The 16,041-nt window shown below is 43.7% G+C and overlaps 1 protein-coding gene across 8 annotated transcripts in view; it reads right to left on the bottom strand.

Annotated features, from left to right (window-relative positions):
* LOC139267314 (clathrin coat assembly protein AP180-like) overlaps positions 1 to 16,041 on the bottom strand; it is a 375,181-nt gene that overhangs the window by 173,836 nt on the left and 185,304 nt on the right. For 7 of the 8 annotated variants that reach the window (XM_070885432.1, XM_070885424.1, XM_070885427.1 and 4 more), the window contains exons 5-6: positions 15,713 to 15,815; positions 8,923 to 9,016 (exon numbers count right to left, since the gene is read on the bottom strand). In XM_070885432.1, coding sequence (XP_070741533.1) covers positions 8,923 to 9,016; positions 15,713 to 15,815 — 197 coding nt within the window. Of the gene's footprint in view, positions 1 to 8,922; positions 9,017 to 9,076; positions 9,171 to 15,712; positions 15,816 to 16,041 lie in introns of all 8 variants that reach the window. The other variant, XM_070885426.1, reaches the window with a different exon arrangement.

Below are 16,041 nucleotides of genomic sequence, written 5' to 3'. Positions count from 1 at the left end.
GGCTTGTATTCACTGGAGTTCAGAAGAATGAAAGGGCATCTCATAGAAACGTTTAAAATTCTGATGGGCTCAGACAGGTTCGATGCAGGAAAAATGTTCCCAATGTTTGGGAAGTCCAGAACCAGGGGTCACAGTCTAAGGATAAGGGGCAAGCCATTTAGGACCGAGAAGAGAAACCTCTTCACCCAGAGAGTATTGAACCTGTGGAATTCTCTACCACAGAAAGTTGTTGAGGCCAATTCACTAAATATATTCAAAAAGGAGTTAGATGTAGTCCTTACTACTAGGGGGATAAAGGGGTATGGTGAGAAAGCAGGAATGGGGTACTGAAGTTACATGTTCAGCCATGATCTCATTGAATGGCTCTGCAGGCTTGAAGGGCCGAATGGCCTACTCCTGCACCTAGTTTCTATGTTTCTATGTAGAGGCAAGCCTGTTTCTGTATCTATTGAAAATGACAGCTGTGTTATCAAATTGCATTAGTTTATGAGCTAAATGGATAGGGTCCAAAATCCTACAGATGAGCTTCAAGACAAATGCTTTGATAACAATGCTTGTAAAATAGGACAGAAGACAGCAGTGGAGACCCCAAACTGAAAATCAGCATAGATGACAAAATATTTTTTAGCATGGCTATGACATCAACAAAGAATGCAGGACCTAATGTTAAATTCTGATTTGTGCCTACATGCTGGCACAAATGCTCTTTGCCTATTGGGAATGCCTTGAAAATACTCAGAATGGAAGACCTGTTTCGACTAGTCTGCATGAATATGAGCAGCTTCGCCAGCAAGATCATTTGGTTTCCATCCGTTCTTCACTTCTAATGTGTGTATTAACCATTTTAATCTTTAGTAGGTTCCTGAAATGAAGAGCTCAGCCTCATCCTCACTATTTCACCTTCTACATCTTTATATTGTCCAACAATGGGCATATACGGAATGAGAGAAAAACATGGGGGTAGGTCGGGTAAACAGCCTTACTTTTAGATATTTGTCCTCAGCACAAGACTGCAGAAATAGAATACTGGACACTTTTTGTCGCACTTACTTCAATGCAATTTCCACAGGGAGTCAATTTCTCTGCTTACAGATACTATTCAGTATGGTAGGAGACGGTTTTCCCTACCAAGTTTGTAGACTGAAGGATATATAGTTTAGCACCGAGCTTGCTGACTATTCAGAGTTACCACTGAACAGTAGTTGCATCTCATATCAGATGTTCTTTGGGTGAAGTTAATGCCAGGGCTGGACACCTCTGCTCTATTAGATACAGTTCCATGCTTGAGGGGACCATATTTAGTGTTGTTTTCTTCTTGGTCTTCCTTGCTCTTCAAGCTCCAATGAAAATTGTGGAAGCTCTGTTCACAATCTTCCAATCCTCCTTACATACAGGGTTGTTGCCAGATGGCTGGAGATTGCAAATGTCACAACCTTGTTCAAAAAAGGGGAAAGGATGAACTTGGCAATTGTAAGCCAGTCAGCATAAAGTCACTGATGAGGAACTTTTGGAGACAATTATCATTAACTGGCACTTGGAAAAGTATGGGTGAATAAATGAAAGTCAGCTTGTCTGTGTTAAAAGGCAAATCGTGTTTGACTAACTTGATTGAGCTCTTTGATGAAGTAACAGAGAAGGTTGAGGAGTGTGGTGAAATTGATGCTGTATATATGACTTTCAAAAAGGCATTTGATAAAGTACCACATAATAGATTGGTTAGTAAAATTAAAGCCCAGGGGATTAAAAGAAACAGTGGCAGCGCGGATAAAAAATTGGCTAATGGACAGAAATCAGTAGTGCTGAACACTCAGTTTTTCTAGATTGAAGGGAAGTATCTAGTTGTTTTCCCCAAGGGTCAGTATTAGGACTACGGCTCCATTTAACTGCCTGGACTTGGGTAGACAGGACATAATTTCAAAGTTTGCAGATAGCACAAAATTCAGAAATGTAGTAAACATCATCAATGAGGAGAGTAAACTGAGGATAGTAACAGACTTCAGGAGGACATAGACTGGGGAAATGAGCAGATGTATGGCAGACAAAATTTAGTGGTACATTTTGGTGGCATGAGGAAAGGCAATATAGATTAAATAGTACAATTTTAAAGGGAGTGGAGGAACAGGGAGACCTGGGGATGTATGTACATAAATCTTTGAAGGTGGCAGGATAAGCCGAGAAGGCCATAAAAAAAAGCATATCTGAAGAGACTAGAGAATCTGGGGTTGTTCTCCTCAGAGCAGCAAAGGATAAGAAAAGATTTGATAAGAGGTATTCAAAATCTTGAATGGTTTCGATAGAGTAAATAAGGAATAACTGTTTCCAGTGGCAGAAGGGCAGTAACCAGAGTACACAGATTTGTGATTGGCAAAAGAACCAGAGGCGATAGGAGGAAAAAAATAATTTATGCAACAAGTTGTGATTTGGAATGTACTGCTTTAAAGTGTGGTGAAAAGCTGGTTCAATAGTAACTTTTCAAATGGAATTGGAGATAAAAACTTACAGGGGCTAAGGGAAAAGAGGAGTGTAGGACTATTTGGATATCTCTACCAAAGAGCCGGAACAGGACAATGGACCAAATGCGTTCTTTCTATGCTGTATCATTCTAGGATTCCAAGCAAGATCGATATCCCTTGCAGATGAAAATTAGTTTACAGTGCCCATATGGAATCTGCTGTTGGATAATATATAGATGCACTGTTAACCTTAGAGAGGGAAAAAGTAAGTATTTGGGGAAGACAATGATGTTGCATCTTGGAATGTGACTTTATTCTGGACTGGTTTAAATAAAATCATTCGAGGTATGGGCATCGCTTGCAAAGCTGACATTTATTCCCAATCTCGAGAAGGTGGTGCAAGGCCGCCTTCTTGAACCACTGCAGTACTTGTGATGAAGATACTCCTACAATGTTAGGAAGGGAGTTTCAGGATTTTGACCAAGCAACTCTGTATATGGGAAAAGTTGGGATGGTGTATGACTTGGGAGGGAAATTTGAGGTGTTGGTGTTCCCAGGCACCTGCTCCCCTCGTCGTTCTACGTGGCGGAGGTTGTGGGTTTGATGGGTCCTGCCGAAGAAGCATTAACTTACTGCAGTGAATCCTGCAGATAGTATACACTGCAGCCACAGCACATCGGCAATGGAGGAAAAGGATATTTAAGCTGCTGGATGGGGCATTGATCAAGTGGACTGCTTTGTCTTGGATGGGATTTCTGTTGCAGCTACACCCATCTAAGCAAGTGGGGAAGATTCCTGACTGGTGCCTTGTAGGTAGTGGAAGGCTTTGGGGAGTCAGGAAGTGATCCACTTGCTGTAGAATACCCAGCCTCTTATCTGCTCTAGTAATCACAGTATTCATGTGGCTGCTTCAGTTGAGTTTCTGATCAATGGTAACCCACCACCCCCCCACCCCCCTCCCAAGGATGTTGGTGGGGGATTCAGCGATATGAATGCCGCTGAATCTCAAGTGGTGGTGGTTAGTTTCTTTCTTGTTGGTGACTGTCATTGCCTGGCATGTATGGCATGAATGTTACTTGCCACTTATCAGCCCATGCCAGATATTGTCCAGGTCTTTCTGCATGCGGGCATAGACTACTTCATTATCTGAGAAATGGCAAATGGAGTTGAACACTGCAATCATCAGCAAACAGCTCCACTGACATGTCCTTACTATACAGTATAAATGCACACGAGGCCCATACTTGAGAAAATCACTTTGTAACCAGTTACCTTTATTACCAAGACCTCAAGTGATGAAGGTGGGTGGAGCTTCTCCTTTTATACCTGAAAGTCCAGGTTAGGAATGTCTCCCACAAGTTTGCCCCTTCTGGTCAATGTTCTCAATGTGTACAACTTAGGTCAGCTTATGCATGGGTTACAATGATAGTTGAACACATGACATCACCTCCCCCCCAAAGTCTTATTGGGATCACAGGTTTACACTCCCTTGTAGAGCGCCTGAGTTGGGGCTCCGGTTGTTGGGTGCTGGCCTGAGTGTCTGCTGTTGGCGGCGCCTCAGGCCTGTCCGGACTGTCCACAGTGACTGGGCTCTCCTCCACTTGGTTCCGGTGTTCGGTCACCTGTGGTGGAGTAAACTCCACGTCGTGTTTTTTCTCTGCTTCTTCTATGGGGTTGCTGAACCTCCTTTTAGTTTGATCCACGTGTTGACAGCAGATTTGTCCATTGGTAAGTTTAACTACCAATACCCTATTCCCCTCTTTGGCAATCACAGTGCCTGCAAGCCATTTGGGCCCTGCAGCGTAATTAAGGACAAAAACAGGGTCATTGACATCAATACATTGCGCCCTCGCATTCCTATCATGCTTGTCACATTGTGACTGACGCCTGCTCTCAACAATTTCTTTCATAGTAGGGTGTATGAGGGATAACCTGGTTTTGAGCATCTTTTCATTAGCAGCTCTGCGGGTGGAACCCCTGTGAGCAAGTGTGGTCGGGATCTATTGGCCAACAGGAGGCGTGGTAAGCGGCTTTGTAGGGAACCCCCTTGGATTCTGAGCATCCCGTTTGATTATCTGCACTGCTCTTTCCGCCTGGCCGTTTGAGGCCGGTTTGAACGGTGCCGTTCTGACATGGTTGATTCCATTGCCTGCCATGAAGTCCTGGAATTCAGTGTTTGTGAAGCACGGGCCACTGTCGCTGACCAAGACATCCGGTAGGCCATGGGCGGTGAACATTGCCCGTAGACATTCTACCATGGCAGAGGATGTGCTTGAATTTAAAATGGCACACTCAATCCATTTGGAGTAGTACTACAACCAAAAACGTTTTTCCCATGAAAGGACCTGCGTAGTCCACATGGATGGGTGACCATGGCTTGGCGGGTCAGGGAGTAAGGGAGGCTTCCCTGGGTGCATTGCCCAGCTGAGCACACGTGTTGCACCTGCGAACACAAAGTTCCAGGTCTGCATCTATCCCTGGCCACCAAACGTGTGACCTGGCAATTGCCTTCATCATGACAATGCCCGGGTGCTCATTGTGAAGTTCTCTGATAAACACCTCTGCCCCTATGGGGCATCACTACTCGGTTTCCTCACAGTAGGCAATCAGCCTGAATCGAGAGTTTATCCTTGCGCCTATGAAACGGTTTAAATTCCTCAGGGCATGCCCCGTACGTGGCTGCCTAGTCCCCATTCAGGACATATTTCTTAACTAAAGACAGTAGCGGGTCTTTATTTGTCCAGACTTTAATCTGACGGGCTGTCACAGGTGAGCCTTCACTTTCAAAAGCTTCAACAGCCATGACCATCCCAGCATCATGCTCAGTTGCCCCCTCAGTGGTGGCTAGTGGGAGACTGCTGAGCGCATCGGTGCAGTTTTCAGTGCCCGGTCCGTGCCGAATTGTGTAGTCATAGGCAGCTAACGCAAGTGCCCACCTCTATGCGGGCCAATGCATTCGCATTTATGGCCCTGTTGCCGGCCAAAATGGACGTTAGGGGTTTGTGATCTGTCTCCAGCTCAAATTTCCTGCCAAACAGGTATTGGCGCATTTTTTTTTTTACTGCATATACACACGCTAGCGCTTCCTTTTCTACCATCCCGTAGCCCTTTCTGCCTGGGACAGACTTCTGGAGGCATAAGCTGCCGGCTGTAACTGACCATTGGCATTCACATGCTGTAACACACACCTGACCCCATAGGACGACGCATCGCATGTTAACGTTATATGACCCGTGTAAGAAACTTGTGTGAACAGTTTGTTGGAGCATAAACTGCGTGCTCTATCAAAAGCCCTTTCCGGCTGTCCCCTCCAGACCCAATCGCGATCTTTGCACAGGAGCACGTGTAGCGGCTCTAACAGCGTGTTCAATTTGGGAAGAAAGTTACCAAAATAGTTCAGGAGCCCCAGGAACGAACGCAGCTCCGTCGTGTTGCGGGGTCTGGGTGCTCTCTGGATCGCTTCAGTTTTGGACGCAGTAGGTCTGATCCCATCTGCTGCTACCCTCCTCCCCAGGAATTCTACCTCTGGAGCCAAGAAGACACACTTCGCCTTTTTCAGTTGTAGCCTTACCCGGTCCAGTTTGCGTAGCACCTCCTCCAGGTTGTGGAGGTGTTCTTCAGTATCGCAACTCGTGATGAGGATATTGTCTTGAAAAACCAGAGTCCTTGGAATAGACTTCAGGAGGCTTTCCATATTTCGTTGTAAGATCACAGCGGCCGAACGAATCCCGAACGGACATCTACTATACTCAAACAACCCCTTGTGTGTCATGATGGTGGTCAGCTTCTTCGACTCACTCGCCAGCTCTGGGTCATGTAAGCTGAGGTCAGGTCCAATTTTGAAAAAAGTTTGCCACCGGACAGCGTTGCAAAGAGGTCCTCCGCTCTCTGTAGCGGATACTGATCTTGGAGTGACACCCGATTGATGGTGGCCTTGTAATCGCCACATATCCTGACCGACCTATCCGCCTTGAGCACTGGCACGATCGGGCTCGCCCAGTCACTGAATTCGACTGGCGAGGTGATGCCTTCCCTCAGCAGGCGGTCCAATTCGCATTCTATCTTTTCCCACATCACGTACGGCACTGCTCTGGCCTTGTGGTGTACTGGCCTGGCGTCCGGGTTTATGTGAATCACTACCTTGGTCCCCATGAAAGTGCCGATGCCGGGTTGAAATAATGAGTCAAATTTGTCCAGGACCTGTGAGCATGATACTCGCTCCACAGAAGAAATTGCATTGACATCGCCCCATTTCCAGTTCATGACAACAAGCCAACTCCTCCCCAGTAGTGCAGGACCGTCCTCCGGGACAATCTAGAGTGGCAACCTGTTCTCCGAATCTTTGTGGGTCACGACTACCGTGGCGCTGCCTAGCACCGGAATGATATCCTTTGTGTATGTCCGTAGCAGTGCGTCAATCGGCAATAATTTTGGCCTCCTGGCCTTGGACACCCACAACCTTTCGAACTGTTTGATACTCATCAGGGACTGGCTGGCCCCCGTGTCCAGCTCCATTAATACTGGGATGCCATTGAGGAGCACTTTCATCATTATCGGTGGCGTCCTGGTATATGGACTGTATATGTGCTCCACATGAACTCGCTGAACTTCAGCTTCCAGTGATTTCCCCCAGTATTCATTTGGCCTTGTAGGACTTGCATCGGGCCCGTCCTCCTCGTACATCAACCTGGCTTCAGCCTTCCTGCACATATGTGCCAAGTGACCACTGACTTTGCAGTTTCTGCAGGTATATTGCTGATACCTGCAAGCTCTGGCAGGGTATTTGCCTCCACACCTCCAGCATGAGCTGGAGTCCCCATTGTTGGAAACAAAAGGTCCATTACCAGTCGATCGTCTCTGACTGTCCTTAAGCACACCATTAACAGGTGTTTAGGCCCCATTACTGGCTGCATTGTCCATTGCGATGGCATGAGTCGCCGTTTAGCTAGCCATTGTCTCTGTTGAATTCCCCCTTTGGGTTCGACTACATCCCCTGGGGCATGTCCGATTGCCCTTGTCTACCTGGTCGTTTGCCGCATTTGAGCCAAGATTTTTGTCATACATCATTCTGGTCTCTTCCTCCCCTAAGATAAATGCCTGGGCCATCAAAGCCGCCGTTTCTCGGGTCAAGTCTTTGGTCTCAATCAGTTTCCTGAAAACCCCAGCCCGATGCCCTCAATAAAAAATAGTCTCGCAGCATCTCCGCTCTGCATGCATCTGGGAACTTACATAGGCTCGCCAGTCGCCGGAGATCTGCCACGAAGTCTGGAACGCTTTACCCTTCTCGCCACCTGTGCGTGTAAAACCAGTGTCTCGCCATGTGCATGCTGCTCGCCGGTTTAAGGTATTCCCCAATCAACTTATTGAGCTCTTCGAACGTCTTGTCCGCCGGCTTCTCTGGCGCTAGAAGGTCCTTCATCAGGGAGTACGTTCTGGATCCACAAACCGTCATGCTCTGCGCTTGTCGGCCGAATCCTGTCCCAACCATTCCTTAGTGACAAAACTTTGCTGTCGTCTCTCAATAAAGTCGTCCCAATCATCACCAACACAGTAGCTCTCTTCTGTGCTGCTAGTGGCCATGCTCGCGTGGTTTAAATCCCAATTTCTCATCCCCAATGGTATGTCCTTACTATACAGTATAAATGCACACGAGGCCCATTCTTGAGAGAAGGTCACTATGTGACCAGTTACCTTTATTACCAAGACCTCAAGTGATGAAGGTGGGTGGAGCTTCCCCTTTTATACCTGAAAGTCCAGGTTAGGAGTGTCTCCCACAAGTTCGCCCCTTGTGGTCAATATTCTCAAGGTGTACAACTTCGGTCAATTTATACATGGGTTACAATGATAGTTGAATACATGACACCCACTTCTAACCTTATGAAGGGAGAGTTATTTCCAGAAGTTCCTGCAGCCAGTCAGATATTACACTTTGAAATCTTGTGACTCATGTACTGAAGATACCAAAATAACAACTGGGGTAGAACTGCAGTTGGTATAGGATTTGGAGATCTTCTGCACCCATACCAAATTCTTCCAAAAGTATTTTCAGCTTTAAAAATAAATTTGAAACATTCAAGCCAACAATGAAATGGATGTAGGATGTCAGTGCGGGCAATACTAGCAAAATTAAAATTTCATCGGGCCAGGGACGCAATTTATGGCATGCATGATACATTTCTGTACCAAATGAAAATGCAAGTGCAGGTACAGGCTATGAAAAGATTAGAAGTGGAAGAAACTCATTTTCTGACAAACATGCATGAAAGGGTGCAATGAATGGGAGGTTTTAATAAAATTGTAAATTTTTATGAATGTAAAATGTCCATGCATCACTAAGACATTCAGCATTTGCAAGATTTTTTAAAAAGCAGATAGTTCTGAGACAATCCCAATTAATTGCTAAAACAAACTGTTCAGTTCCAGCAATGACTGTCACAAATACAAGCTATCATGCTGAAGAACTACTCACATCGAACTCCAGCAGTGCATCCAACTGCCCTTGCAGTATTGGCATGCCTTTCAACAATTTTTCTGGGGCCATAGTTCTCATTGCACCTTCAGCCCTGTAAAAAAGATCATGTCTGAGCTAAATAATCTATTTTAACTGCATGAAATTTACTTACATCAAATTCCAGCAGAGCATCCAAATGTCCTTGAAATATCTGCATGCTTTTCAACAATTTATCTGAAATCATAGTTCTCATGACACCATCAACCCTGAAAAAAAAATTGTAGCTTTGGAATCTATTATTGCTTTTTGTATTTGACCATTATGACCTCATGATTAACAGAAAAACTATAAATAATTTGTATTCATTTCCTCTTCCTTTAAGTTGATGGTAGTAACTGAAAGACTAACTGTGAGCAGAGACTAGAGAAACTGGCACTTTTGATGAAAATGACCATTAAAAAAAAAAGATATGATAGAGCTGTTCAAATGATAAGGTAAATAGGGAAATACTATTTCCGCTGGTCAGTGAGCCATTAACCAAAGTGGATAAATTTAAGATCACAAAAAGAACTAGTGTTAAGGAGAATTATTTATGAATTTGACAGGGGGCAGGGTCATTAAGTTTCTGCTGGGGCATTCTATATCCGATGGTGGAATCAGAATCCATAATAGCTCATCAAAGGGAAGTAGATAAATATTAGAAAGAGAAACATTTAGAAGGGTTGAGAGAAAGGGGAGCACAGGGAAATGGCACTCACAAGACAGCTCTTTGAGAGCCAGCACAAGCACAACAGTAAAAATGGCTTATTTCTGTGCTGTGACTATAATCCTGGGTTAGGCAATGGAAAGGTTCCCTATTTCTGATCACTATGCAGTGAGCTGTGCTGGAACTGCCTGCAGCTGACTATTGTGTATGATCGAATAGCCTGTTGACACATGAAGCATGCCACTTGAAGAAAGAAAGACTTGGATTTATATAGGGCCTTTCACAACCACAGGATGTCTCAAAGTGCTTTACAGCCAATTAAATACTTTTGGAGTGTAATCAGCGTTGCATTGTAGGAAATGCGGCAGCCAATTTGCGCACAGCAAACTTCCACTAACAGCAATGTGATAATGACTTGTGAAACTGTTATGTTGAATGAGGGATAAATATTGGCCAGGACACCGGGGATAACTTTCCTGCTCTTCTTCAAATAGTGCCATGGGATCTTATGTCCACCTGAGGGGGCAGACGGGGCCTCGGTTTAACATCTCAACCAAAAGATGGCACCTCCGACAGTGCAGCACTCCACTGGAATGTCAGCCTAGATTTATGTGCTCAAGTCCCTGGAGTGGAACTTGAACCAATCACCTTCTCACTCAGGTGAATGTGCCATCCACTGAGCCACAGCTGAGATACCAGAATACGTGAGATATCAGAAAGCAATTAATCCTGGTGAAACTAAACCATTGCAAGCAGTCAGTACTTTAGAAGGGAGGGGCAGGAGAAAATTGGTAGGAAAAAGGTGAAAAAAAAATATAGAATTAGCATTTGATTCAGTGACACTTTCACATTAAGTTCTACTTGACAAGAAATAATGCGCCAGAGTTTGCTGTCAAAATAACGGTGAGGCTATTGCCGCTCGCCATTATTTAAATACAAGTGCTACAGCAACTTCAGGTGAAGGGCAGATGTACGGTTAAACACGGAAATACAGAAGTCGTTGTCTGAAAAGATTGCGACAACAGCATGTCGCTGTGAGCCTCACTATAAAAATGCATTGAACGGTGTGAAGTTGCTGTTTTTGCGCAATAGATACGAACTAAACGCGCCACATAAATTTAAGTCTTGTCTACTTCAATCTTACCCTTTAACGACATGAAAAAGTGTTAATATTGCCAGTCAACTGCTCTGGCACTGAAAATTAGATGTAGGGGGTCAAATTCCTTCAGGATTTAATTGATATTTTTTAAAGTCCTTTTTTCCTCTGCAATCTAATTTTTCTTTCACTTTCTATTTGCCATTAAATTCATCATTTGTCCCTGATTTACCATTGAATTCATCCACTTTAATTTACACTTCCTTCTCAGTTAATTTCACAAACCTTCAATCTGATTTCTGGTGTTCCCCCAAGAGTCGATCCTTGGCCCCCTCCTCTTTCTCATCTATAGGCTGCCCATTGGCGACATCATCTGAAAACACGGCGTCAGTTTCCACATGTATGCTGACGACACCCAGCTCTACCTTACCACCACTTCTCTCGACTCCTCCATGGTCACTAAATTGTCAGACATCCAGTACTGGATGAACATAAATTTTCTCCAATTTCAATATTGAGAAGATCGAAACCATTGTCTTTGGTCCCTGCCACAAATTGTGTTCCCTGGCCACTGATTCCATCACTCTCCCTGGCATCTGTCTGAAGCTGAAGCAGACTCTTCACAATCTAGGTGTCATATTTGACCCTGAAATGACTTTCCGGCCACATATCCGCGGCATTACTAAAACCGGCTATTCCACCTCCATAACATTACCCATCTCCGCCCGTCTCAGCTCATCTGCTGCTGAAACCCTCATCCATGCCTTTGTTACCTCGAGACTCGACTACTCCAACGCACTCCTGACTGGCCTCCCACATTTTACCCTACGTAAACTTGAGGTCATCCAAAACTCGGCAGCCCGTGTACTAACTCGCACCAATTCCCACTCACCCATCACCCTTGTTTAGATTTAAATGTGAAAAGATCTTTTTAGATTATAACTTGGGTTCTGGAACAGTAAACTCAAAAGTAGATCTTTGCTGACATCGGCATTATGGAGTCACATTCATTTCTGTACAGGAGTTGAGACAACAGCGCAAGAACAAGAGGGGTAATTTTAACCCCTAAAAATGGGTGGGTTTGGGCCAGGCGAGAAATAAAAATGTAAAACAAATCTCAAACCCAACCCGCCTCAAACTCACCCACTCAAGTTTTAACGGAGACAGGACTGGGAGAGGGCGACAAACCCCACTCGCAGGAGGCATGTCAATCATTTAAATATTTTAATGAGGCTGCATGCCTCAGTTGTTTCCCTGTTCCAGCTTTAACACGCACTGGCCGGTTTTCCCAGGCCTCAGCAATCTCGACAGTTAAGAGAGGCGAGGACTAATGCAGGAACCAAACGCATGCTTTTCCACCACTGCTTGTGGGCCAGGGAGGAAGAAGAGGAGTGCTACCCCCGCCCTCCCAAGCAAACCTGTTAATCTCTCCAGAAATTGCAACCCCCTCCCTCCCGCCGCGTGATGCCCTCTCGAAGTCCTCCATGTCCCACGATCTGCTTCAGGCTGCCCACCCACCCTCTTTGTCCTCCAAAGGCCCTCCCGTAATCTTTTTCCTCCCTCCCCGGCACCTTCTGCGATCTTCTTCCCCAATCTTTCCTGCCTATCGATGATGCCTAATCTCTCCTTTCCTCCCCGGCTGTGGCCAGGTGCTGAAGGCCGAACTGCCCGACTGCCTACCAGCCTCTCAATCTGGCAGACTGCAGCAGGAAAACGGAGTCTAAAAATGGTTAAATTTGGCAGAACCAGAGGGAAACCAGTTCTCTCCCTCCCGCCTCCCAGTCAATATCGGGGATAATGTATCTGCAGTCCATGGCGTTCCATATGATAAACATACCTTCAAATACTACTACATTTTGTTGGTGTTGATTCCCTGTCTGCAATGCAAGTGCAGTATTCAGGTAAAGTAGTACCAGCAGTCAAGGAGCTAACTATAACTAAACTTGGCGGGGTGGGGGCAGAAGGAAGTGTGGAGGAAGAGAAGAGAGGACAATTGCCAGTTTGATGGACGATGAAGGAGTTGCCTTGCACAGGTGGGGAGTCTGCATCAATTCAGTGCTCTGCTGAGTGTGGAAGGGACAAGGGGCAAAATGCTGATCATGAAGAATGGGGGAAATGGTGAAAAGCTGGTCAGTGCTAAAGGGAGGAAAAACTGATCAGCAAAAAACTGGGGAGAATACAAATTAGAGGGTGATGGGAATCAGTGGTCAAAATTCTGCTGCGTAGGTAAAGGATAGATGAAGTTAAGCTAAGTTGTGGGAGCTGCGAGGGGAAAAGGGGGCGGCTGGGTCAAAATGTTGGAACTCTCTTGCTAACAGCATTGTGGGAGCATCTTCACATGGACCACTGCGGTTCAAAGCGGCAGCCCACCATCAACTTCTCAAGCGTAACTAGAGATGGGCAATAAATGCTGGCCTTGCCAGTGACGCCCACAGACAATATTTGATAAATGAATCATGTATCTATGGTCCCCATTCTAGCCATCTCAACTACTGGAAACTGCCTGCTTCCATCTATCCTGTTCCATCCTTTCATCATTTTAAACACATCAATCATAGCTGTAATTTCTGTTGTTCTTAAAAAAAGCAGCCCCAATTTTTAGGTCTTTCTTCACCTTTATATTTCCTCATACAAAACAGAATCATTATAAAGTGAGTGGGCAAAAATTTGGCAGATGGAATATAATGTTGGAAAAAGTGTAAGGTCATGCACTTTGGCAGAAAAAAAAAATCAGAGCGCAAGTTATTATTTAAATGGAGAAAGATTGCAAAGTGCTGCAGTACAGCGGGACCTGGGGGTACTTGTGCATGAAACACAAAAGGATAGTATGCAGGTGCAGCAAGTGATCAGGAAGGCCAATGGTATCTTGGCCTTTATTGCAAAGGGGATGGAATATACAAGCAGGGAAGTCTTGCTACAGCTATATAAAGTATTGGAGAGACCACACCTGGAATACTGCGTGCAGTTTTGATTTCCATATTTACGAAAGGATATACTTGCTTTGGAGGCAGTTCAGAGAAGGTTCACTAGGTTGATTCCAGAGATGAAGGCGTTGACTTATGAGGAAAGGTTGAGTAGGTTGGGCCTCTACTTATTGGAATTCAGAAGAATGAGAGGTGATCTTATCAAAATATATCAGATTAAGAGGGGGCTTGACAAGGTGGATGCAGAGAGGATGTTTCCACCAATGGGGGAGACTAGAACTAGAGGGCATGATCTTAGAATAAGGGGCCACCCATTTAAAACAGATGAGGAGAAATTTCTTCTGAGGGTTGTTAATCTGTGGAATTCGCTGCCTCAGAGAGCTGTGGAAGCTGGGACATTGAATAAATTTAAGACAGAAATAGACAGTTTCTTAAACGATAAGGGATTATGGGGAGCGGGCGGGGAAGTGGAGCCGAGTCCATGATCAGATCAGCCATGATCTTATTAAATGGCAGAGCAGGCTCGAGGGGCCATATGGCCTACGCCTGCTCCTACGTCTTATGTTCTTATGTAAATCTGCATTGTACCCTCTAAAGCATAAATATCCTTCCGATAACATGCAGCCTAATTTCTATCTGCACAAAGAGTAGGTAACAGAAAAAGATTTGCACAAATAGGTGGAACAAGCCTTTGGTGAGTAATGATCTTGATGTTTAGACACTTTTCATATGACACAGCCCTACAAAATGCAAATATATCATTAACCAATGATAACTTCAAGCAATGTAACAGCGCTAACAACCAGAAATCTAACCAGACGTCTTTACAAAGCAGAATTCTTAAATTGCTTCACAAAACTACCTTGAAGACCTGGAAAGCAGCTTATGTAAATGTTTGCGACTTGGTGGATCTTCTGCCTTATTACCATTTTCATGGGCCTTAACCATGGATGGGAAATGAGTAAGTATTGCTTTCTGCAAATATGAAAATGCTTCTCATTTATATCGGCAAAGTTACTTTATAACGATCATATAACAACTTAATGTGTCCTTGGAATTCCAGATTTAATGTCTTTAGATGCATATTTGCTGGAAAGCCCAAATCTAAGTCCCAACTGAGGGTTTGTCAATTCAGGACATGCTTTGATCTGTTCTCTCACAGGATTGAGTAATTTTTTTTAAAAAGTGACTACATTTCCTTTAGAGAGTTAGGGTACTACGAAGGTAGATTTATCATTGAACTCTTCCATCAGATTTGTCAAATGCCTGTGATCCAATGCATGTGTTCTAATATTTACAATTTTCATCACATTTCAATACCAGTTACTCCTAATGAATGATGAAAGAAAGCTTTCAGTTATACAAAATCCCACTAACTTGCTTACTGATCTGTACATTGCTGGCACTCCGTTAGCAAAGCAGCATATCTGTATAATAATTATATTATAACAAAATGTACAAAGGATTTTTTTAAAATAAAATGAACTGTGAAAGATTAGAAAATGTTCCACATTTCTTTTTAAAATACAAAGACGATTAGAAGCTTTACAAATGGTCCTTGACAAGTCATCAGAACATAAAGCACACCACTAATTAATTCCTCACAAGGACAATGAAAATGCAACAGGTCTGAAGTTAAAACTTGACCTTTTAAAACATCCATATAATTATGTTCATCTCTTGCTTCAAATGTTGCTACTCCTGAGCCATCTAGCTTTCTTCTAACAAGCCTGTACTGCAGATTCACTGCATGCTAAATAGAAGGCTTATCAATATTTCCACTCATCTAACATAGCAACATTATACAATATTTTGCTTAGAAATTAACAGATAATTTCTATAATTGTTCAAAGTTTCGTCTCCAGCTCATTTCCATGAATATTCAGTGTACAGTCATACAAGTTAAATGTTCCAATCAAGTGTTCAATGGTTGCAAACTATTTTCACAAAATCTAACAAAGACTGGGAAACAATAAATCTAATTATATTACAAAAGCTTTGATACAGTTTGAAATATTTGTATGCCACCATTTTTCATTTAATTGCATAACTGACTTTCACAAAAAATGATCTCAAACTTACCCTTTCTTCACTCTTGCAAAATCAAATGCCATTTGTCTGTAGGAATATGCCTTTTCATTTAAGTATCTGCTGTATCGTCTAATAAATGTAGACATATCATAACCTGCAAGAATTAAAATGCAGCCATGTGAATAGTGCTTACAAAATCCAAACATTTTCTACTTCCACTTAATTATATATATTCTAACTTGAGATTTACCCGTAAATACCTTTTCAATTGACTAAATTTGACAGGTAATTCTGCAGACAAATTTCAACAAATTTTGTAATATACAATTTCACTGCTATAATAGGCAGCAGGTTTCAATTATCAGGATCAAATTTACAAG

This window comes from Pristiophorus japonicus, chromosome 7 (genome assembly GCF_044704955.1).
Source record: "Pristiophorus japonicus isolate sPriJap1 chromosome 7, sPriJap1.hap1, whole genome shotgun sequence".
Classification (NCBI taxonomy): domain Eukaryota; kingdom Metazoa; phylum Chordata; class Chondrichthyes; family Pristiophoridae; genus Pristiophorus; species Pristiophorus japonicus.
This window is presented reverse-complemented; position numbering and strand designations above follow the sequence as displayed.